General features: G+C 52.2%; 1 protein-coding gene across 3 annotated transcripts in view; it reads left to right on the top strand.

Moving 5' to 3' along the window:
• Positions 1 to 23,068, top strand: part of OSBPL1A (oxysterol binding protein like 1A) — a 76,880-nt gene that overhangs the window by 10,088 nt on the left and 43,724 nt on the right. The window contains exons 3-13 of one of the 3 annotated variants that reach the window (XM_006104454.3): positions 7,915 to 8,000; positions 9,388 to 9,462; positions 12,371 to 12,482; positions 14,044 to 14,129; positions 15,039 to 15,183; positions 17,901 to 17,962; positions 18,539 to 18,583; positions 19,320 to 19,393; positions 19,507 to 19,570; positions 20,189 to 20,287; positions 22,206 to 22,328. In XM_006104454.3, coding sequence (XP_006104516.1) covers positions 7,915 to 8,000; positions 9,388 to 9,462; positions 12,371 to 12,482; positions 14,044 to 14,129; positions 15,039 to 15,183; positions 17,901 to 17,962; positions 18,539 to 18,583; positions 19,320 to 19,393; positions 19,507 to 19,570; positions 20,189 to 20,287; positions 22,206 to 22,328 — 971 coding nt within the window. The remainder of the gene's footprint in view (positions 1 to 7,914; positions 8,001 to 9,387; positions 9,463 to 12,370; positions 12,483 to 14,043; positions 14,130 to 15,038; positions 15,184 to 17,900; positions 17,963 to 18,538; positions 18,584 to 19,319; positions 19,394 to 19,506; positions 19,571 to 20,188; positions 20,288 to 22,205; positions 22,329 to 23,068) is intronic. The other 2 variants (XM_023745722.1, XM_023745723.1) reach the window with 2 other exon arrangements.

Raw genomic sequence — 23,068 nt, 5'->3', positions numbered from 1 at the left:
GTGATTCTCTGTCATCATTGATGTTTCTGTCTCTCCTTCTCCCTTCCTCTCTGAAATCAATGAAAATATATTTAAAAAAGAAAAGCGTGTGTGGGACTTAACCAGGTGAAGATAGTGTAGGACAGGGGTGGGCAAACTTTTTGACTCGAGGGCCACAGTGGGTTCTTAAACTGGACCGGAGGGCCGGAACAAAAGCATGGATGGAGAGTTTGTGTGAACTAATATAAATTCAAAGTAAACATCATTACATAAAAGGGTACGGTCTTTTTTTTTTAGTTTTATTCATTTCAAACGGGCCGGATCCAGCCCGTGGGCCGTAGTTTGCCCACGGCTGGTGTAGGAGAAACAGCCGGTGTCAAGGCCCTGAGGTGAGAGGCAGCCCAGAGGGCCCGGCCTGTGGGCAGGGGGTGAGGGTCAGGTTCCCCGTGGGCGCAGGTTGCAAAGGGCACAGTTCCTGTGGGCGAGGTCGGGAACAAATTAGGGTTCACTCTTTTGAAATTGGGTTTTTGGCATTTCCTTCCAGGCCCTTTCTCCCGGGGAATGTGGGGGCTTAAGCGTTAGGCCTTTGGGGTCCGTCCTTCTCCAGTAAGCTTTTGCCTGGGTTAAATGTGGGGGGCCTTCCGGCGCCTCTCTCCTTCCCTCCTGGCCCCCAGCCCCCGAGGGGCTGAATGCAAAGGTGAGCATTTCCTGGGGCCTGCACCACCCTTTGGCTCCCCCGGGACCCTGTCTCCCTGGGGCTCCTTGAACAGGTGTTGCTGCAGCAGAACTTGGGGACAGAGTGAACGCAGGCCTCAGTCTATCACAGGACGCAGGCGGCTCCTCGCCGGCGCGGAGACGCACCTTGGCTCTTGTTGGCTTTGTGCCCCCCGAGCCTCTGCCGTGTCTCTGCACCTGCCGAGGCGCGTGGGGATTTGGTGACGCGTGGGCAGAGCAGCTGTGGCAGCCAAGCTGGGGCCCTCCCTCTGCTTCCTGCCACAGGGTGACCTTCTGTGCCACCTGGCAGGTGGGTCCTGGGGTAGGTCGGCTCCGGGGTCCTTTCCTAGCATCTCGGGTGCCACGTGCCTGTTCTCAGGGTTCCCCCATTTATCGCGCCCCCGGGCTTACGACGGGAGCCACAGGACTCATCTTCGTCCCCCACAGCCCTCTGTCCAGGTGGACGGTTCATTAGCCGCGTCCCATTCCCAGGCCTCCAGCGGCAACCCGCGCCCCCGTCCTCCCCCCCCCGGGTTTTGCTTAAAAGGGAAGGAAAGGGGCCTAGTTGTTTTTCCCCCCGAGGAGGGCCCCCTAAGGGGGGAAAAGGTGTCCCCAACCCCCCCGGCCCTCCGCAAAACGGGTTTTGGGAGTGGCCCCAATTTTTTAAAGGCACGAGGTTCCGGATTTTGTTTTTCCCCAGAGGACCCTTGTTGGTATAGGGCCCCCCCCCCCCCCCCACCTCAGGCCAGTTAGTGGGCGGTCCTCAACTTGGAAGTGGAAATCTGAGAAGAGATGTTAATAAGGTTAGAAATTTCACCACCTCCTGCCTGTCAGTCAGACTGTGTCCCGAGGGCAGTTGGCATGGGCTCCGTAGACAATTACACCTTCGCCCAGCAGAGTGGACGGTGGGGCTGGGTGTGAGCAGCGCTTCTAAGTGGGAATCACCTTTTTCTGGCAGTTCTTGTTGTGTTTTATTCTGTCTATTGTTTTCCGACCTGAGAATGGAGAAATGGTAAATGTATGTAATTCCTTTTTGTTTTTAAGAATTGTAAAATGCTTTTAGAGAGAAAGGAAGGGAGCAAGAGGGAGAGAGAGAGAAACATCGATTGGCTGCCCCAGGCACGCCCCCCACCGGGGCTGGAGCCACAGGACCTGGGTGTGTGCCCGGATGGGGAATCCTGACTGGGAATCAACCGGCCACCTCTTGGTGCTGGAGGTCGTCCATCCCCCGAGCCACCAGCCGGGGCAGCAGTGAGACAGGTTACCCACCTGCTCAGGGGCACGTCCTTTGGAGCTGGCTTTCGTTTGTCTCTTAGAAGTTCCTGCCGATCAATCAATAACGTGTCCCACTGACGGGTTTTCAGGGAGGGCTGCATTATTTACGTCATTCTGGCTAAGCCTGTCGATACACATTCATCACAAAGACAAGAGGAAGCCAGTGTGTGGTCCACATACGGCTGGAGTTCCCAGGAAGGAGCCTCGGAGGGTGAGGGCTCGTGTTCAGGACAAACCCCCTGAGAGCCTCGGGCTGAGAAAACGACGCGATGGGAACCTAGAGCCGGCGGCTGGAGGTGTTGAACGCCAGGACCCAACGCCAGGACCCAACGCCCACGCTCACGGGATGAGGGAGAGCCCCAGGTTTATCACACGCACACGGACGGCTCCATGATCCTGGGTCTCGGAGCTAAACTGGCACCCTAGGGGGTCGTGCAGGCAAACACCCCCATGACCCACGTGTCTGTCCCCGGAGCCGCCCTCTCCTCAAGGTGGTCAGTGTCTTAATGGCTTTTATTTTATTTTTTAATTTGTATTTTTATTGTTGACAGTATTACAGATGTCCCCCATTTCCCGTTTTTACCCTCTCCATCCTGCTCCCCCCCCAGGCCTGCCCCCCCTCCCCCCTCCATTCTGCCCAACCAGGCCTGTACCCCCATCCCCCTCATCCTGCCCAACCAGGCCTGCCCCCCCTCCCCCCTCCATTCTGCCCCCCTAGGCCTGCACCCCCCTCCCCCCTCCATTCTGCCCCCCAGGCCTGCACCACAGCCCTCGGGAGACAGGTTTGTAGGGTAATGCTTGTGCCCTCCCCTGCGCAGTGTCTTTCTTAGTCAGGTCGACAATAGACAGTGGCGAGGACAGGAGAATCATCTAAAGGCTGAGATGTGCAAGGCAGTGCCTCTGGGATGCAGCTCCGACCCGTCTTAAAGTGGCTCTGCGTTCATATTCGTTTACACAATCAGCATAGGAGGCCCAGTCGAGAGCGAGAGAAGGAAGCGCTCCGTGCAGTTGAGGGTCTGGGTAGCTCTTCAGGCTGGAAAGGCAGTGCCTCCTTCGTCAGCTTTGCTGGGTAGCTGGTGCCAGGGTACGAGAGTGTGTTCATGATTTCGCCTGTTGCTCATGGTGAGAGATTCTTGCAAATAAAGTAAAAGTGAATATGCTGATAGGCGTAGCACACTTTACATGCATGAGTTGTTTCCAAGGAAGACGTTTAGAAGCAGAATAAGAACTTACACCCCACTGTCGGCACCTAGATCTGCCCACTGCTGTCCTCTCTGCACAGGTCTGATGGGAAGCTGTTTGACTGTCCCCCATGACACTGTCTCCTTTCTGTCCCCATGACACTGTCTCCTTTCTGTCCCCCATGACACTGTCTCCTTGACTGTCCCCCATGACACTGTCTCCTTTCTGTCCCCCATGACACTGTCTCCTTTCTGTCCCCATGACACTGTCTCCTTTCTGTCCCCATGACACTCCTTGACTGTCCCCCATGACACTGTCTCCTTTTTGTCCCCATGACATTGTCTTTGTGACTATTGTCTGTAACACCGTTAGTGTTTTCATATTCAAATTGGGGTATTGTTCTTTGTAAATATTTCTAAATTCGATATTTCTTTTTCTTGAACAAAACTCTTTGAATATCCATGGTAAGTAGTCAAGAGTATAAAGATTGTTTGGAGTGAGTTTAAGATAATTTAGGATTCTGGGAAGTTTGATTTCTTCATCCAGAATCTCTTTGGGAATGAGGTCTGGGAGACCTATTCTGGGGGATGTGGCAGCAGGAGAAGTGGGAATGGTGCAAGGCAGAACGCAGGCAAGAGGATTCTCATTTCTGACTTGAGAAGTGAGGTGGATAATGGGGCAATTCATTGTGGAAGCAGTTGTGGAGGGGACGAGGTAGTATGTGCGTGTGTGCATGTGTGTGTGTATGTGTGCGTGACGACAGGTCCGGCTCTGCACCATCTCAGCGTGGGGTATTTTATACCATCAGAATGGAGGTGTCTAAAAGAGAGTTGGAAATGCAAATATGAATTTCAGTCAACAGCATCTGAACAGTGGTGGGACGGTTAGGAGTGTGGCTATTGGAGATGCCAATAATGAAGGACTCACCGGAGAAGGTGGCGCCCCCAGAGCACCCCGGGAGGTGTGTGGGCAGTGAGGGAGCCCCTGAGGCACTGGGCTGTGGGAACACGAGAGGTTGTGGTGCAGGCCGATCCCCGACCATTCTCGCTGTGCAGTGGCCCTGGGGCTTGGGGACAGCATTTGTTGATACACATTGAGGACAGTTTTTTATTTTTTAAAATAAATCTTTATTGTTCAGATTATTACAGTTCCTCTTTTTCCCCCCCATAGCTCCCTTCCACCCGGTTCCCACCCACCCCTATGCCCTTACCCCCCCTCCCCCCACTGTCCTTGTCTATAGGTGTATGATTTTTGTCCAGTCTCTTTCCTCACCCCCACACCCCCTTTCCCCCTGAGAATGGTCATTCCACTCCCTTTCTATGCCCCTGTTTCTATTATATTCACCAGTTTATTCTATTCATCAGATTTTTTATTCACTTGATTTTTAGATTCACTTGTTGATAGATATGTATTTGTTGTCACTTTGTTGTTCATAATTCTTATCTTTACCTTTTTTTTCTTCTTTTCTTTCTTAAAGAATACCCTTCTGCATTTCATATAATACTGGTTTGGTGGTGATGAACTCCTTTAGCTTTTCCTTATCTGTGAAGCTCTTTATCTGACTTTCAATTCTGAATGATAGCTTTGCTGGGTAGAGTAATCTTGGTTGTAGGTTCTTGCTCTTTATCACCTTGAATATTTCTTGCCACTCCCTTCTGGCCTGCATGGTTTCTGTTGAGAAATCAGCTGACAGTCGTATGGGTACTCCCTTGTAGGTAATTAACTGTTTTTCTTTTGCTGCTTTTAATATTCTCTCTTTGTTTTTTGCTCTTGGCATTTTAATTATGATGTGTCTTGGTGTGGTCCTCTTTGGATTCCTCTTGTTTGGGGTTCTCTGTGCTTCCTGGACTTATAAGTCTATTTCTTTCACCAGATAGGGGAAGTTTTTTGTCATTATTTCTTCAAATAGGTTTTCAATATCTTGCTCTCTCTCTTCTTCTGGCACCCCCATAATTTGGATGTTGGTACACTTGAAGTTGTCCCAGAGGCTCCTTACACTATCTTCATATTTTGAATTCTTTTTTCTTTTCGGGATGGGTGTTTTTTGCTTCTTCGTATTTCAGATCTTTGACTTGATTCTTGGGATCCTCTAGTCTTCTGTTGGATCTCCGTATATTATTCTTTATTTTAGTCAGTGTATGCTTAATTTCTAATTGGTCCTTTTTCATATCCTTGAGGGTCTCACTAAATTTCTCAGAGGTTTCTAGAAGATTCTTGAGTAACCGTATAACCGTGGTTTTGAACTCGATATCCAGTAGTTTGCTTTCCTCCATTTCTTTCGTTTGTGACCTGTTTCTTTGTCTCCGCATTTTGGCTGCTTCCCTGTGTTGATAGAGTGGCTTTGTGTGCTAGGTATCCTATAGAGCTCAGTGGCTCAGCCTAATTACCTGAGGTTGACACTCTTGGTGCACCCCTTTGTGGGCTGTGTGCACAGTCTTGTTGTAGTTAAGTGTTAATTGCTGTTGGTGTCAGTGGGAGGAATTGACCACTAGGCTAATTGGCTGTGAGGACCAGCTGTGACTACAGTGGGAGAGCTGCTGTGCAGGAGACACCCTTATGGAGCAGGACTTGCTTCAGTGGGGCTTTGGTGCTCACTGAGTCTGCCCCCTGAGTGTGTCTCTTATGGATGTGAAGAGTTGTAATCTGGATGGTCTCACTCTGACCACTGGGTAGACTGGCTCTTGGATCTCCAAGGAGGTGCAAAGTCAGCCACTGCCTGAGGCCACCCAGCAGAAGCTACAGAGAGATCTGCAGATTCCTTCTCTTTGTTTGGGGTTTGGAAGTGCCCAGTTGAGGCCCAGCTGTGAAGCAATGCAGGCTGCTATCTAGGCCTTCTTTTGGAGGCTTTGGCGCTCTTTGGCCCAGCTGCAGTTTGTTAGGTTTTAGATTGCAAAAGAACAGGCCATTCATATGCAAAAGCCTCTGCGCACAGCTTGGGTGGGGTTGTAAATTGGGCGGGGCAGTGTCTTAGGGAATCATCAGGGCGGAGCAAACTGCAATGGCTGCCAGTCTGCTCTGCCTTGGAGTGGTCCCGGGGTCTCTGTGTCCCGCGGCCCCCGTGCAGGAACAATGATCAGTCACTGCAAGCACCTCTGCGAGAAAGCCGCCCTCGTGTTCCGGTTCCGGCCCGATGCCAGACAGTCCAGTTTCTCCTGTATGAGTCTGGGTCCCCAGAGACTCGCCCGGAACTGGAGTTCAGAGCAATTGGGAGCTTGTATCTCCCTCCTGATTGAAAAAGACAACAGCGTACCCAGTTGCCAGCCCATTTCCGTGCGCGCCTCCATACCTCTGCACCTCCCCACTTGCTCACCTCTGCACCTCCTACCCGTCTCAATGGGCTTTTCTCTTTTCTTCTAGTTGTAGAACTTCCACTCTGCCAGCCTTCTCGTGGTTCTGGATGATATTCGTTTTGTCTTTTAGTTGTATTTTTGATGTCGTTGTGCGAGGCAGCAAGTACAGGTGTCTACCTATGCCGCCATCTTGGTTCCTCCTCATTCACATTGAGGACAGTTTTAATACTGTGGTGGGAGGTGAACTCGGGACCAGGGGGTGAGCCAATGGGGAGGCTCGGCCTGGGGTAAAGGAGTGTCATTGGTGGTGATGCTGGGCTTCAGGTGAGAACGAGGGGAAGACGTGCTCATGGCACAGGCTGCGGCATGTGGTCTGTGCCTGTGGCTCTAGAGCAGGGGTGGGCAAACTTTTTGACTCGAGGGCCACAATGGGTTCTTAAACTGGACCGGAGGGCCGGAACAAAAGCATGGATGGAGTGTTTGTGTGAAGTAATATAAATTCAAAGTAAACATCATTACATAAAAGGGTATGGTCTTTTTTTTTTTTTAGTTTTATTCATTTCAAATGGGCCGGATCCGGCCCGAGGGCCGTAGTTTGCCCACGGCTGCTCTAGAGGCTACAATGTGGGCCGTGGGGTGAATGGCAGACAGTCCCAGGGCGGTTGCGTGGCAGTCCCTCGGGGCGTGCTGGGGCCTGTGCTGGGTGCACGGAGGGGGTGAGGTTGGCTCAAAGCCTAGACTCCAGGAGCCCAGCCGGGCACTGAAGCGACAGCTCCTGCGAGGGACCCGGTGGACCCTCTGGGGCAGGGGGAGCTGGGTTTGGGGGCTGGTGTGGGGTTCTGGGAGCTTGGCTGTCTGAGCTCTCAGCACTGTGCCCCCCTTTCTCTGCTAAATTGACTTAGTCTCTGTTTTCCCAACACTCGCTTGGTTCCTCCCTGTCTCAGCTGCACGCTGGGCTCCCTGTCACTGCCTCTAATTGAGGTTCCTGTTACCTGGTTGGGCCCTGGGAACCCAATAGCCTCATTCCCTGAGACGGTATCAGAAGTCAGGACTGCCCTCAGCCACTGTCCGAGGTGCTCACAGCTCTCCCCACGCTGCAGGAAGGACTGTCCTGCCCACGCTCCCGTTACCGGCGTCCAGAGGCCCTTCTCACGACACAGGCTGCCTCGCCCACACCTGGGCCAGGTGACAGGCGGGTAGGACCGGGGCCTTGGGGCCACAGGTGCTGAGACCCTCCGTCCCCTCCGCCTCAGGAAGGAGGCCCTGACTGAGGAAAATGGCCAGAACCCGGGCTCCTGGGATCTGTCCGTTCCGCTCACTCCCCTTTCTCTCGGGGCCTCTGCCTCCCCCATCAGCACTGCGGCCAGAGAGAGGGCCTGGCCAGTGCCTCGGAGTGGCCTGTTCCAGACAAGCTCAGTTTCCTGTGGAATTACTGAAATTACACCTAAAAATGCCTTCCTTGCCCCGTTTTTAGGAAGAAGTAAGTCTAACCTGGGCTGGGCCCCTCTGCACCTGGCCTGCTACTTTGGACATAGACAAGTGGTCCAGGCCCTGCTAAAGGTATGTTGATGGCTGAGTTTTTCATGAACATAGCAGGTACCGGCACGGAAAGGATATAAGCCACCGAGCCAGACGGCTTATGCAGAGCGACAGTCATCACTCAAGACACGAATTGTTGCCCTGACCGGTGTGGCTCAGTGGATAGAGCGTCGGCCTGAGGACTCAAGGGTCCCAGGTTCGATTCTGGCCAAGTGCATGTACCTTGGTTGCGGGCACATCCCCAGTAGGGAGTGTGCAGGAGGCAGCTGATCGATGTTTCTCTCTCATCGATGTTTCTGACTCTCTCTATCCCTATCCCTTCATCTCTGTAAAAAATCAATAAAATATATTTAAAAAACAAAACAAAACATGAATTGTTCTTTCCTAAATACATGAAGTAGGTTAGCCTGAGTCATTAAAATTCTATTTTTTTTAGTCATTTAATTTTTACAGTGTTGGCTTTTTGAAATTGCGAAAGTGGACATATGAATTAATGAAGATATTGTATATTTTCAGTTTTTTAGCATAACAGTTAAGAAAAATAACCAAAGCACATTCTATGTAATCCTGTATAATAAAACGCTAATATGCAAATTGTCCTCTTGACCAGGAGTTCGACCGGGAGTTTGAACAGGGGGTGGGGCCAGCTGGCCAACTGCTCACAGCCCCTACGCCTGGCTGGCCCCCCAGCCCCCTGACTGGCCCCCCCACCCCGATCAGGGGTGGGGCCAGCCTGCCAACTGCCCATGGCCCCTCCTCCTAGCTAGCACTGCCCCCGATTGGCCCCCTCACCCCTGTCAGGGGCAGGGCCGTCGGCCAACCTCCCACTTCCCCTTCCCCTGGCTGCCTGATCAGCACCGATTGGCTGGGCCGGCAGGACCCCACTTGTGCATGAATTCGTGCACCAGGCCTCTAGTTAAAAAATAATTATAGAATTTCTTAATGAGCATCATATACTGTAAGACTTCAAATTTCTCAATTCTGTGATTAACAGTTGTTCACATATTTATATTTCTGAAATTGGATTGCATCTTAAAATTAATGTGCACATTTAAATGGTGGCATATTTTCCCCTCCTAAAAACTTACTAAATTGGCAAAAATATGGATATGGTATTTCATTCAGAGATGGTTTGCCTTTTTAAAATATGGCTGTTTCTGAAGTTCAGTGGAGGGGCGTAGATTTTTAAAGAAAAGTAGTTTTTCATTTTTCTACCTAGGTTTCATTTTTCCAGCTAGGTTTTACCTGCAGGAAGTTTACTATTTACTTTTAGTATGAAATGAACTTGTTTTTACTAGTGACAACCGATCAACATTTCAGAGACTTTAATCTTGAAACATTCAGAAATGACTTCCACGTTGTGTGCTTCTTCATCTGTGACGCTGTGTAATGTTTCCATGTTCCCCAGGCGGGAGCAGAAGTGAACGTCCTGAACGACATGGGCGACACGCCCCTTCACCGAGCGGCCTTCACGGGGCGAAAGGTGAGGCCCTCCGTGTTCCGTGTTCCGTGTTCCGTGTTCGTGTTCGCAAGTGAAGTGTCTGGAAGAGCGGTCACAGGTGTTTTCTCTTTTACAACCAGAGGAATTGCCACTGGGCAGAGGCACACGCGTGTAAACCAGCACTTTGGGTCAGAAGGTCCCACGCTGTTAGTCGGCGTTGGACAGCGAGGTCGAGTGTGAAGGTCATGAGCCTCCACTCCAGGAGCCTGCAGCCTCCCGTGTGCTGCAGGGAGGGGGCCCGACTGTTCCTTTAAACAGCTCCAGAGGAGTAGTGTGCCCTGCGTGACACGCATGACACACGCCTGCTGTGGGATTGTCGGTGCATTTACACGTCTGTGCGACCATCCCCACATCCAGCCTCATAGAGGAGTAGTGTGCACTGCATGACACGCCTGCTGTGGGATTGTCGGTGCATTTACACGTCTGTGCGACCATCCCCACATCCAGCCTCATAGAGGAGTAGTGTGCCCTGCATGACACGCATGACACACACCTGCTGTGGGATTGTCGGTGCATTTACACGTCTGTGCGACCATCCCCACATCCAGCCTCATAGAGGAGTAGTGTGCCCTGCATGACACACGTGACACACGCCTGCTGTGGGGATTGTTGGTGCATTTACACATCTGTGCGACCATCCCCGCATCCAGCCTCATAGAGGAGTAGTGTGCCCTGCATGACACGCATGACACACGCCTGCTGTGGGATTGTCGGTGCATTTACACGTCTGTGCGACCATCCCCACATCCAGCCTCATAGAGGAGTAGTGTGCCCTGCATGACACGCATGACACACACCTGCTGTGGGATTGTCGGTGCATTTACACGTCTGTGCAACCATCCCCACATCCAGCCTCATAGAGGAGTAGTGTGCCCTGCATGACACGCATGACACACACCTGCTGTGGGATTGTCGGCGCATTTACACGTCTGTGCGACCATCCCCACATCCAGCCTCATAGAGGAGTAGTGTGCCCTGCATGACACGCATGACACACACCTGCTGTGGGATTGTCGGTGCATTTACACGTCTGTGCGACCATCCCCACATCCAGCCTCATAGAGGAGTAGTGTGCACTGCATGACACACGTGACACACGCCTGCTGTGGGATTGTCGGTGCATTTACACGTCTGTGCGACCATCCTCACATCTGACCTGGAACATTCCGTCCCCCCTCAAAGTTCCCTCAGGCTGTTTGCATTCATTTGCTGCATCTGGTCCACGGGTTAGGCTTCCACTGACTTGCTTTCTGTCTGTAGATATTTGCTATTCCTAGAGACTTTTGACAAAAATTCCCATGATTCCACTTGTGTCTGGCTTCTTCTTAGCCTAACATTGTTGGAGCTCACCCATGCTGTAGCATGAATCGGTACTTTGTTTTTATGACTGAATAATATTTTGTTGTATGGATGATATACCACATTTATATTTTTTAAAATATGTATTTTTTTTATTGATTCCAGAGAGGAAGGGAAAGGGAGAGAGAGAGAAACATCAGTGAAGAGAGAGAATCATGGATCGGCTGCCTCCTGCACGCCCCACACTGGGGATTGAACCCATGACCTGGGCCTGTGCCCTGACCAGGAATCGCCCCAGCAACCTCTGGTGCATGGGATGATGCTCAAGTACTGAGCCACCCCAGCCGGGTGCACACCCACCACATTCTGACACTTAAGTTATTTTACTCCAGGTTCTAAGTAATGTACACACAACGCCATCACGGATTCTAGTTTAATGTTTCTAAGAAATGAAACAGGAAAATGCGAACACACGATGCAAAGCAAAGTGAAAAGTAGGCCCTGCATGAGGGCTTTGCAGGAGACCGACATCGAGCACGTGTTTCATGCTGCCTCAGTGTGGACGACAGAGCACGTGTCCCGCCACGCCCCCTGGGGCTGCGCCCCCTGTAAGACTCGCATCGAGCCTCCCGCGTCCTGCACGCCGCCTGCACGCTCTCCGTTTCTGCTGTCGTGTGAGGTTGTGTGACTGAGCCGGCCGGGGGTACTGGCCTTGCATGTGGCAATACCAGAGCATTTGAAATCCCCACAAGGACAGGTAGCCACTTGGAGGAAATAGGAGTTACGTCGCTTTTTTCTGACTTTAGGAAATCCTTCGCTTCATTGTAAACCCTGCTTCCCTAGCGGTGTATCCCAGCAGCCGCTGCCACTCAGACAATAATGTTCTGTCTTATAAACAGCAAACGTGATTTTATTTTTTTTTTTATTTTTATTTTTTTTAAAATACATTTTTTATTGATTTTTTACAGAGAGGAAGGGAGAGAGATAGAGAGTTAGAAACATCGATGAGAGAGAAACATCGATCAGCTGCCTCCTGCACATCTCCTACTGGGGATGTGCCCGCAACCCAGGTACATGCCCTTGACCGGAATCGAACCCGGGACCTTTCAGTCCGCAGGCCGACGCTCTATCCACTGAGTTCTGTCTTATAAACAGCAAACGTGATTTTAAAAAATCTCGATCTGTTGGGGAAATTACTTTTGTCAATAGGCTTTGGAAGAAGAATGTTAAATGGATCTGTCTGCTGTAGTTCAAATAATGTCTTGTTAACATAGTTTGATCACATGAAATCAACTTGGTTAAAAAAGATAACTTACTAAAAATTAATTATAGAAGCTAGAAGTTGTCTTTGTTCATGGTGGATTGACAGTTGTTTAGGCAGTCATTAATTATGACTACAATTAGTTGAATTCTAGTATTCAATGTATTGTAGTTACTTAGTATTCAGTTACTGTAGAAAAATCTGTTACAAAAATTCCTACGCAGTGCTCTTCTCTATTGTAGAAACTCAGTAGTAATTAGTACTTTGTAAAAGGGCTATTATACAACAAAGTCTTGGTTTAATAATAGCTAAAAATATTTTTTCTTTTAGGAGTTGGTAATGCTGCTTTTAGAATACAACGCCGATCCCACCGTTGTTAATGGGAGTGGACAGAGAGCCAAAGAGGTCACTCATGACAGAGAGATCAGAAACATGCTCGAAGGTAAGTGTCACGGACCTTCCCTGACGTTTAATGTCTAGCCCAGGGGTGGGCAAACTTTTTGACTCGAGGGCCACAATGGGTTCTTTTTTTTTAATATATTTTATTGAGTCTTTACAGAGAAGAAGGGAGAGAGATAGTTAGAAACATCGATCAGCTGCCTCCTGCACATCTCCCACTAGGGACGTGCCCGCAACCCAGGTACATGCCCCCGACCGGAATCGAACCTGGGACCCTTCAGTCCGCAGGCCGACGCTCTATCCACTGAGCCAAACCGGTTTCGGCGACACAATGGGTTCTTAAACTGGACCGGAGGGCCGGAACAAAAGCATGGATGGAGTGTTTGTGTGAACTAATATAAATTCAAAGTAAACATCATTACATAAAAGGGTACGGTCTCTTTTTTTTTAGTTTTATTCATTTCAAACGGGCCGGATCCGGCCCACTGGCCGTAGTTTGCCCACGGCTGGGCTAGACGGTAACCTCACATGAGTAGCGTTTTCTCTCATCGTATTCAAGGTTCCGAGCAGGAGCAGACGTTGCTTCTAACATGACCAGCTAGGGCACCGAGCCTGTGCTCTATCCCAGGGGTCCTCAGACTTTCTAAACAGGGGGCCAGTTCACTGTCCCTCAGACCGGTGGAGGGCCGGACTATAGTTAAAAAAAAACTATGAACAAATTCCTATGCACACTGCACAGATCTTATTTTCAAGTAAAAAAACAAAACGGGAACAAATACAATATTTGTATTTGCATGTGGCCCGCGGGCCGTAGTTTGAGGACCCCTGCTCTAGGGGTGTGATCAGGGAGTCACTGATTAGAAACAGAATTATCTCTACGAGAGTTTCCTCAGAGCTTTCAGCCGTGAACTTGATGCCACATTGTGGCGAGTTTAAGAATCTGCTTCTCCAGACCGGATGGTGTGGCCCAGTGGTTGAGCATCAGCCTATGAACCAGAGGTCACGATTCAATTCCTGGTGAGGGCACAGGCCCAGGTTGTGGCTCAATCCCCAGTAGGGGGCGTGCAGGAGGCAGCTGATCAATGATTCTCTCTCATCATTGATGTTTCTCTCTCTCCCTCTCTGAAGTCAATAAAAATATATTTAAAAAAAAGAAGTAGATTTGTATTCTTATGTGGAAGTATGTAGGTGTATATAAATCTGAATACACTCAGGGTTGGTACATCTCCCACCAGTGCTGTTTCTTATTGCTGTTCACATCGAAGGTTTTGGAGGTGTGGACCCCTCTCCCCACGTGTCTGCCTTTCCAGGTTAGGTACGTAGTGTGTTTCAGCTAAGACAGTGCTTCACACCATTGGTGATGGGTGCTGTGGTGAGTGACAGACGAAAGACCTCGGAGTTGAAGACAGGTTCCTGTGACCCTGAAGGAAGGGGACATCGGGATCTGACATGCCAGGCGATGAGGACAGCAGTGCGTCCGCCTGCGTTTGAGCCACAGCCCAGAGCCCTCGTGCCTGTCCTCAGCACCGCCTCTGTGTTCTCTGTCCGTCTGTGGTGAAGTTGCTGCTGCTTTCCTGACTGAGAATATATTTTTCCTTTTGCAGCTGTAGAAAGGACTCAGCAAAGAAAGCTTGAAGAATTACTTTTAGAAGCAGCAAGAGAAGGAAAAACAGCAGAACTCATAGCTCTGGTAAAGAAAAATAAAAAGGCATTATTTCTTTACAGGAGGCCCGGTGCACGAATTCCTGTACGGGTGGGGTCCCTCGGCCTGGCCAGTGATCGGGGCCATCTCACCTAGTCCCGATTGGGGCCGATCAGGCTGGCCAGGGGGAAGGGCCGCGGGAGGTTGGCTGGCCGGCTTCGGGAGGTTGGCTGTGGGAGTGCACTGACCACCAGGGGGCAGCTCCTGTGTTGAGCGTCTGCCCCCTGGTGGCCAGTGCATGTCATAGCGTCCGGTCGTTCGGTGGTCCAGTCATTCGGTCGCTTAGGCTTTTGTATATATAGATTCTGCCCTTGAAGACACACATTTCCTTAATGTTAACTTTATAACTTAGTGGCGTCGTGGGGCCAAAATACTCAAGTTCATGATAACAGAACACAAGTCTGTAGTTCACTGAGGCTACGTGTGCAATGCTGTGTTTCCTCTGAATTCCTGACATGCTCCCCACCCTCCTGAAACCTGCTGGGCTGGGAGCCGGGGTTTCCAGGCAAGAACTGAACGGGAGGCGGTTGAAGGTGCAGCCGGGTGCAGGCCCTACGCAGGCATCGGGCTCTCACTTTGACGGCCGTTTCTGAAGGGTCTGCCCAACGTCTAGAAGGAACCCTGCGAAGGGGGGACAGTGTTTTGGGATATTTGTATCGTGTTGGGACAGACGGACAGCTTTCCTGTCGGAGTGGGGGCCTGGGCCTTCATGGCCCCCGGAGGACAGCCCGGCGGTGACATGGTAGCTGGTTTAGGAGCCGCAGCCGCTGGGAGCCCGGTGCCAGGAGCCGCCGGGAGCCAGGCGTGTGGTCTGCGGCTTCGCCGACACTCACACCTGCCGGTGCTGCTGGGAGAGGGCTGCCTCTGACACCTGCTTCTGCATCTCTCCCTCGGCAGCTCAACAGCCCCAACCCCCCTGACGTCAACTGCGCGGACCAGCTGGGGAACACGCCCCTGCACTGCGCGGCCTACCGGGCCCGGGGGCCTTGCGTGCTGGCGCTGCTGAAGAGTGGAGCCGACCCCAGCCTGCGGAACAGGAACGGTGAGCGGGCACTGGCAGGGCGGCTGTCCGTGGGTCAGTGTTCTGTGGGAGTCTGACTGTGCGCTGGCCCTTCGGGCATCGAGGGCTCTGCCCTGGGCATGCGGCTCCCTGGCCAGAGGTGGTGTGAGGGCAGGATTCTGTGAGCGAAACCCCACTGCCCTCTGCCCGGAGGAGCCACGTCTCAGACGAAAGCGCGGAGCGGCGGGCCTTCTCCCGTGACGTCTCCTCCGAGTGAGCTGGAAACCCAGCGTGATGGTTAACTTCCCATTAACAGTGTGAGCGGCGTTTCCCCTCAGAACACACGGTCAGCCCAGCTGTACCGTGGGCAGTCCTGTGACTCGACCTCTGACATACGCCTGGAGCCCTGGGCTGCTCTCGCCGTCACACTGTCCGCTTCTCCAGTGCCTGCGCGTCCCCTGGGTGCCTCAGGCTGTGTGGCTGTCACTCTCGGTTTCCTCTTGCCCACGTTCCAGCCACGATCCACACAGCAGCCACCATGTGGTTAGAAAGTTTATTACAGGAATGATCACGGCTTAACGATAGACGGGCGTCATTAACTGACACAGCATCCTCTCCCAGGAACTGCCAATAGTGATCCCTCCCCGACAGGTTTCTTCAGACGCGTTTTATATTTAGGAAAGAGAAGTGCTCCTTCTTAGATCCACGACCGAGGGACAGCCCCACGGCTCTGGGAGCGATACACCTTCCGTGGGGGAGGGAATGGGTGTGAGTTACATCCTGACAGAGCTTACACAGCAGCCGGGGCAGCACCACCGTATTCGTACCGGCCGGAGCTCGGTTTCCCTTTTATCCTTACAAAGGTGTTTGTTTTTAACAATTTGACAGAGTTTTAAGTAAGTCAGATCATGTTACTCTTCGACGGGAAACCCTTCAGGGGTTTTGCATCCTTTTAGAACAAAACTCAGGCTCCTGGCAGCGGCTCACAGAGGTCTGCCTGCCTGCACAGCCCCCGGACGGCCCCCGCAGCTCCTGCCCCGCAGCTCCTGCCCAGGCCTCTGCCGCAGCTGCCCCTCCACCACTCTGACCGCTTCCTTTCCATGTAAACACCCCCAGTCTCCAGGCTGAGCTGGTATCCGTCACTCACCCACGTAACACATGGGCATAGCATGCTTTATCCTCTGCTCTATTTCCTGTCTGTCTATTTACTGTCTTCTTCCTTTTCCATGATTCCCACCCACATCGTCATGTTCTCTGCTAAGTCCCCGGCCTCCAGTGTTAGTTGGTGCATCAGGGACTCTCATTAGGAGACATTGATACAGAAACATTGCCCAACGCCTGCCAGGGGTGGTATTAGCTAACGGTGTTTGTACCTGGAGCCTGCGTGGTCGCAGCCTGTCTGTGGTTGGGGTGTTACCTGCCTCATAAAGCAACGGAGGAGGGGAAACGCCGCTGGCAGGGCCTCCGGCTGCGTTAGAGAGAGAGAGGAAGAGAGAGAGAGCACCGTGGAGATGCCAGAACGCCTGGCGCAGCCCCTGCAGACACGTCCCTGCCCCCAGCCGGCTTCCCGAGAGCCAGGGGCGGCGTGCTTAGTAAGACCCCATCCTGCAGGTGAAGCAGTTACCTGTGGGCTGTGTCGCCTTCCTGCACGGCGTCTCCTCCTGATACAGCGTCTCCTCCTGATACAGCGTCTCCGTCGGATGCGCTGTTCGGGGAAGGCTGTGTGTGTAAATTGTTAACATGCAGCTTTTGTTTCTCCAGCGGTTAGAGCTCCCCCAGGTCCCAGGTGGCTTCCTCGCAGCATCCTGCACGGGTCCTGCGCAGTAGTCACTGTGACACGCAGATTCTGTTCTTGTCGTTTGCCAAAGCCCAGCACCTGCACGCGGAGGGCGGTGTTCCCACAGTATCTCGCTGGCTCCTCTCTCCACTGCCCTCTCCTTGGCCCCTCAGCTGGGGCCATCGCCCTGAGTTCTGGGGCAGCTGGTGGCTGTGGGGACGGATGGGGTCCTGGCCCCCAGAGATGGGAGGTTAGGGGACCTGCACGGGGAAAGGATGCTGTTACCCAGGTGCCCCGTGGGCTCACATGGCTCTTCTAGGGAGGTGGCAGGACGACCAGTGTCAGGAGAGAGTACAGATGGGGCACAGGCTGGGGCAACGCCCCCGCAGGAGGGAGGCCACGCATCACGTCACGGTGCCTGTCAGCGGCCTGTGGAAGCTGGGGGAGGGGAGGGAGTGGATCTGACCTCATTCATCCTTAATTGGGCAGGATGATTCCGAAACAGTTCCCGTTCATACCATCCAGGTCATGGATATAGCCATGTTTATTAACAAGCGTGTTTTCAAGTCCTACTTCTAGTGAAATGTTCCAATAAGAGGGTTAGGAAAATATTCTAGAGACCAAGGCCTTTATGTGAAAACTATCTGATACTTTTATTTACCCGTGTGAACTGAACTCAGTGGGTGAAATGCATACTGTTTTCATTCTAATACATTTTTTTTAAATTTTTATTTATTTATTTTTTAATTTTTTTAATCTTTAATTTCTTTATTGGTTAAGGTATTACAAATGTGTCCTCATCCCCCCATTAGCCCCCAACTCCCCCCCACTCATGCTTTCATTCATTCTAATATTTTTTGATGACATGGCGCGGACAGGAGGCCCTGAGGAGCTGGCCGCTCAGGGGCATCGGGAGGAAAGGGGGGGGAAGCGGAGCCAGGCCCGTGCTGCAGTCACAGGGCCGTCCTTGCTTTTCACACAGACCAGAAGCCGCTGCACCTGGCCCAGGGCGCCGAGGTGAAGCACCTCCTCTCCGGGAACACGGTGGGTGCAGGGTCGCGGGGACACGGTGGGCGCAGGGTCACGGGGACATGGTGGGCGCAGGGTCACGGGGACACAGTAGGCGCAGGGTCACGGGGACACGGTGGGCGCAGGCTCTCGGGGACACGGTGGGCGCAGGGTCACGGGGACACGGTGGGCGCAGGGTCTCGGGGACACGGTGGGCGCAGGGTCACGGGGACACGGTGGGCGCAGGGTCTCGGGGACACGGTGGGCGCAGGGTCACGGGGACATGGTGGGCGCAGGGTCACGGGGACACAGTGGGCGCAGGGTCTCGGGGAACACGGTGGGCGCAGGGTCGCGGGGACACGGTGGGCGCAGGGTCGCGGGGACACGGTGGGCGCAGGGTCACGGGGACACGGTGGGCGCAGGGTCACGGGGACACGGTGGGCGCAGGGTCGCGGGGACACGGTGGGCGCAGGGTCGCGGGGACACGGTGGGCGCAGGGTCACGGGGACACGGTGGGCGCAGGGTCGCGGGGACACGGTGGGCGCAGGGTCGCGAGGGGCCTGCGTGTCCCTGAGCGTTTGAAGTGCATTTGACGAGACTCGTTTCCCGCAGGCCCTGTACCGAGCGCTGAGGCGGTTTGAAGGTCCCCTCTGGAAGGTGGGTGGGCACTTTCACCATAACCTGGGAGGGAGGCTCGGGGTCTGTGTTCGTGAAACGTTTCCGGTCATTTCTGAGGTGGTCGTCCCGCCTCTCACGCAGCCCCGTGTCCTGCTGGCGGCACTCGGCGACGCGTGGGGCGGCTGCTGCCCTGTGTCCGTGGTCTCGCCCTGTCCGGTGGCCACATCTGTCGGAGCAGGGATTGGGGGGGTGGGGGGAGCAGTCTTTCTTACGTGATCGTAGACATAGAATCACTGTTTGTTATGGACCATGAACCACGGGGACTTGGGAAGAAGTTAAGCTCCGCATTGTCAGAGCACCCACGCGGTCTTTCTGGGGCCAGGCGTTCCTGCGTGTCTGAGCTCCGTGGTTTGGGGACGGAGCTGTGGTGTCCTCGGCCGCAGGCACTGCCTCCACGTTTGCGTGCGTGTGTGCTCCCAGGTGACATACATTCAGGATGGTTCTCTCTGTCTAGAAGTTCACTCAGGACGTTGAGGAAGGGCCTTGTTAGCCCACCGCTGATAAATGTCCCAGAACAGTCCTGTGGGAACAGAGCTGTGGGCGTGGATCCATGGGTGTGGGTGTCTCCCCTCTGTTGCCCTTAGGGGTGCGCCCAGGCGGGAGCGTGTTGGGGTGCTCGCCGCATGCCTCGCTCACAGACACGGACCGCCTGACCCAGCCACGCGCAGCCAGTGTTTGCGCCGCGGGGTCAGCGGGTCCCTTTGCTCTCCCTTAGAGCTCGCGGTTTTTCGGCTGGAGGCTGTTCTGGGTGGTGCTGGAGCACGGCGTCCTGTCCTGGTATCGGAAGCAGTGAGTGTCCGGTCGTTGCTCTTGTTAAATTGTCGCATGCCAGTTTGGGAAGGTTGAACCTTTTCACTTATCTCTTCTCCTTTTACCGTGAAAATGTAATGTTTATTTTGAAGGCCCGACGCCGCCCGTAAGATTTACCGCCAGGGGTGCAAACACCTCACGCAAGCCGTGTGCACGGTAGGACGACAGGCATCTTTGCTACACGTGGAGTCGGCTCTGCAAGCGATGGCCCGGCCTCGTGTATAAGCTGCCCCGGCAGAGCCGGGGTGGGACGTGCTGGGCCAAGGAGGGGGCGTCTCCACTCGAAACGGACCGGCTTTGGTTGATCCTCATGTTGCGGGACGAGAGATGAGTGATCCGGGAACGTGTGTAAGGAGTACGCGTGCATGGAGCGGGCGGGGCAGAGCAGGGTTACAGTTGTTCAGTGGGAAACAAGCCAGTGAGTAAGATTTAAGAACGAGCTGTTCGGGGTACTCACAACTGTAGGCCTACTTCTGCCCCGTGCTGTGTGTGTGTGTGGTCACGTGTGCATGCATGTGCACATGCGTGTTTGTGCATGGGTAAAGGAGGACAATGGGGTGGGAGGTTTCCTGGTGCTGATAAGCCCGTGTCAGAGCAGGAAGCTCGGGCTCTGAGCTCAGGAGACAGCCAGCTTCTCCTCCGGGAGGCGGGTCTGAGCCTGGACGCAGTCCCTGGGGTCCCAACCCTGACCTCCTGGGTCATAGGTCGCGGGTTGCTGTGAAGCTTCTGTTACGTGCGCACGTGGTGATGTCTCACTGCCTTCTTGTCTCCAAGGTCAAGCCCGGTGACAGCTGCCTCTTCTCCGTCAAATGCTTTGACGACTCAGTTCATGGCTTCAAGGTCCCTCAGAACAGCCCTCCGCAGGCCAGAGAGGTGATTTGTGGGTTCACGGGTCTCCTGAGACCTACAGGGCGATTAGAGACAAGCATGGGAGCCCCATGGCGACCCCCAGCCTCGCTGGTCGCACCTTTTTAATGGGGGGGGGGTGATGGCAGCTGCTGGGGTTTGGCTGGCGAGTCGCTGCTCCGCCCGCATGGGCCTGCAGGTGTCTGTTCGTAACGCCTCTCGTTCTGATTCTGTGGAGGTCCAGCCTCCCATGGTTGGGAAACGCCCTGATGGTTGTGGTTTGCCCCCGACTTTGTGGGTGAGGCAGCTGAAGGCCATGAGGTGGTTGCCTCCTCCCGTGCTCTCCAAGGTCACCGCCCAAGGGCAGAGCGGACCCAGCCCAGCTGCTCTGGTTCATGCCCGTGGGGACTCAAGGCTTCTTTTTGGTAAATTGAACAATAGCAGCAGCAAGAGATTAGGGTTCAGGTGACAGGAATACATGTCGCTTAAATGGAGATGCAGTGTTCTTTTTTTAAAAAATATATTTTTATTGATTTCAGAGAGGGAGGGAGGGAGAGAGAGAGAGAAACATCAGTGATGAGAGAGAATCATCGATCGGCTGCCTCCTGCACGCCCCACACTGGGGATCGAGCCCACAACCCGGGCATGTGTCCTGGGAATCGAGCCATGACCTCCTGGTTCATAGGTCAAAGTTCAACCACTGAGCCATGCTGCATTCACAGCAGCATTCACAGGCCTCTCTTGTTTCTTGTAAATTGTGTAAGGGGTTGAGAGGATCGATCTTCCAATGTGGTTAATTGTGGCCCCACAGAGAACCCTGAATAATTCAAATGATGACAGTCCCAACATTTCATGAAATGGAAGATTTGACCCTGAATAATACTATAATGAGGAATAAGTAAGACAGGTATTTTAGGGCAAATATTCGGTCTTTTTGTAAAGTCACTGCTTGTTAAAAAAAACATAGTAAAAGTTAAAGCATGAAGGTAATTGTTGGTTCTCTGAAAATGACCTGAGTTTCTTATGCTTATAATTTGATTGCAAGTTAGTAAAATTGTTTTTGGATATGTTATTGTACAATAACTTATTCAACAGTTTTGAGAACCTAGTATTTTAAGTGCAAAACTCTGCCCATTACTTAGTTTTTATAATGTGTTTAACTACTAATGTCAATGAGTATATAAACTTATAGATGATATTTTTTAAAAATACTGGGAACTTTTGGGGGTACAAGTTATAAATTAGTACATTTTATTTAAATTAATTTACATTTGAAATGAGTAAATTATGTAATATGTAAAATATAGCTCAATAAAGTTGCAGAAATATTGTGAAAAGCAGATTTTATGAATATTTTAAAAAATCATTTTCTCATTTGATAGTTGTTTCTAATTTTTTCCAATTACACACAGTTAGCTATTGGTCTGCTCTGCTGACCTCAAAAAAATCAGTATTTTATTTATTATTATTACTGTTATATATTATAAAAAATTAATTTTTTATTTTACATTTATTTTTTTCTCGGAATTAAAAAAAAATCTAGACATGTTATAGATAAGAGATGTGTATCATTTCATTGTTGGTATTTTTAGGCCATATAAACTTTATGCTTTCCAGATCATTGTCATATTACCTCTTTTGAGTAAAAATGCATTTCCCTTTAGTTAATTTATTTTTTAATTTTTAAAAAATATTTTTATTGATTTCAGAGAGGAAGGGAGAGGGGGAGAGAGAGAGAGAGACAGACAGACAGACATCAATGATGAGCGAGAACCATGGATCGGCTGCCTCCTGCACACCCTCCACTGGGGATCGAGCCCACAACCCGGGCTTATGCCCTGACCGGGAGTCCAACCGTGACCCCCTGGTTCATAGATTGATGCTCAACCACTGAGCCTCACCGGCCGGCACATGTCCCTTTAATTGAACTGTTTGGGCCCCTCAGGACTGGCTGCAGGCGATCGAGGAGCACGCGGCCTACAGCACGCACTACTGCTCCCAGGACCAGGTGCCGGACGAGGAGGAGGAGGAGGCAGGCTCTGCTGGGGACCTGCAGGCGTCCTTGGAGGTAAGTACGAAGCCGCACCTGCCTCTACGGCACCTCTCATTCAAGTTCACCAGCAACAGGAATGTTTTTAATGTGAGTTCTGGCCATGGACATAGTGTTGCTCTTTGTCCAGTAATAGTCTACGATACTGTGCGTTACGGTGACACTGTCCACTGTGGCTCTGTGCTCTAAGGGTGTGACCACACGCGTCCGTCCTTGGTAACGTGTGCATTGTGCAGGTTGTTCCTCCACTGGAGGACTGCCACCAGCAGGGGGCGCCCTGCCTCACTGCCCTTTGTGACTTCACTGCACTTGCAGAGTTAAACAATGCAGCCACAGCGATGCCCTGCTGGCCCGCGTCCTCCTGGGACGGAGCCCCTGTGCTCTGTGCTCTGTGGGTCAGGTGGGAGCGTCAGGCAGAGGGCGAGCCTCGTCGGAAGGGACAGCAATGCCTCATCCGGGCAGAAATCGCAGCCTGCGTGTCGTCATGGACATGAAGGGTATTTTGTTCTTGGCTCTACCTTTTAAGTGAGAATTGGTTGGAAGAATTATAACTAAGAGAGGAACATGCGTTTCAGTCCAGATAATTGTGTCAGAGAATGTGAATTTGCCCACTAAATGTAATCTGTTTTTATACACCAGCTAGGGCTGTAATCCTTTTTAAAAATGAAGTGAAATTCTTGCAGGAAATGAGTGTTTCTAAATCACCAGCTTGAATGAGCTTGTTTGCTGACCCCTCAGGCGTTCTCTTAAGGGCCGTC

This window comes from Myotis lucifugus, unplaced genomic scaffold (assembly GCF_000147115.1).
Source record: "Myotis lucifugus unplaced genomic scaffold, Myoluc2.0 scaffold_574, whole genome shotgun sequence".
Classification (NCBI taxonomy): domain Eukaryota; kingdom Metazoa; phylum Chordata; class Mammalia; order Chiroptera; family Vespertilionidae; genus Myotis; species Myotis lucifugus.
The sequence above is the reverse complement of the archived record's forward strand: the minus strand, read 5'-3'. Positions and strand labels throughout refer to the sequence as shown.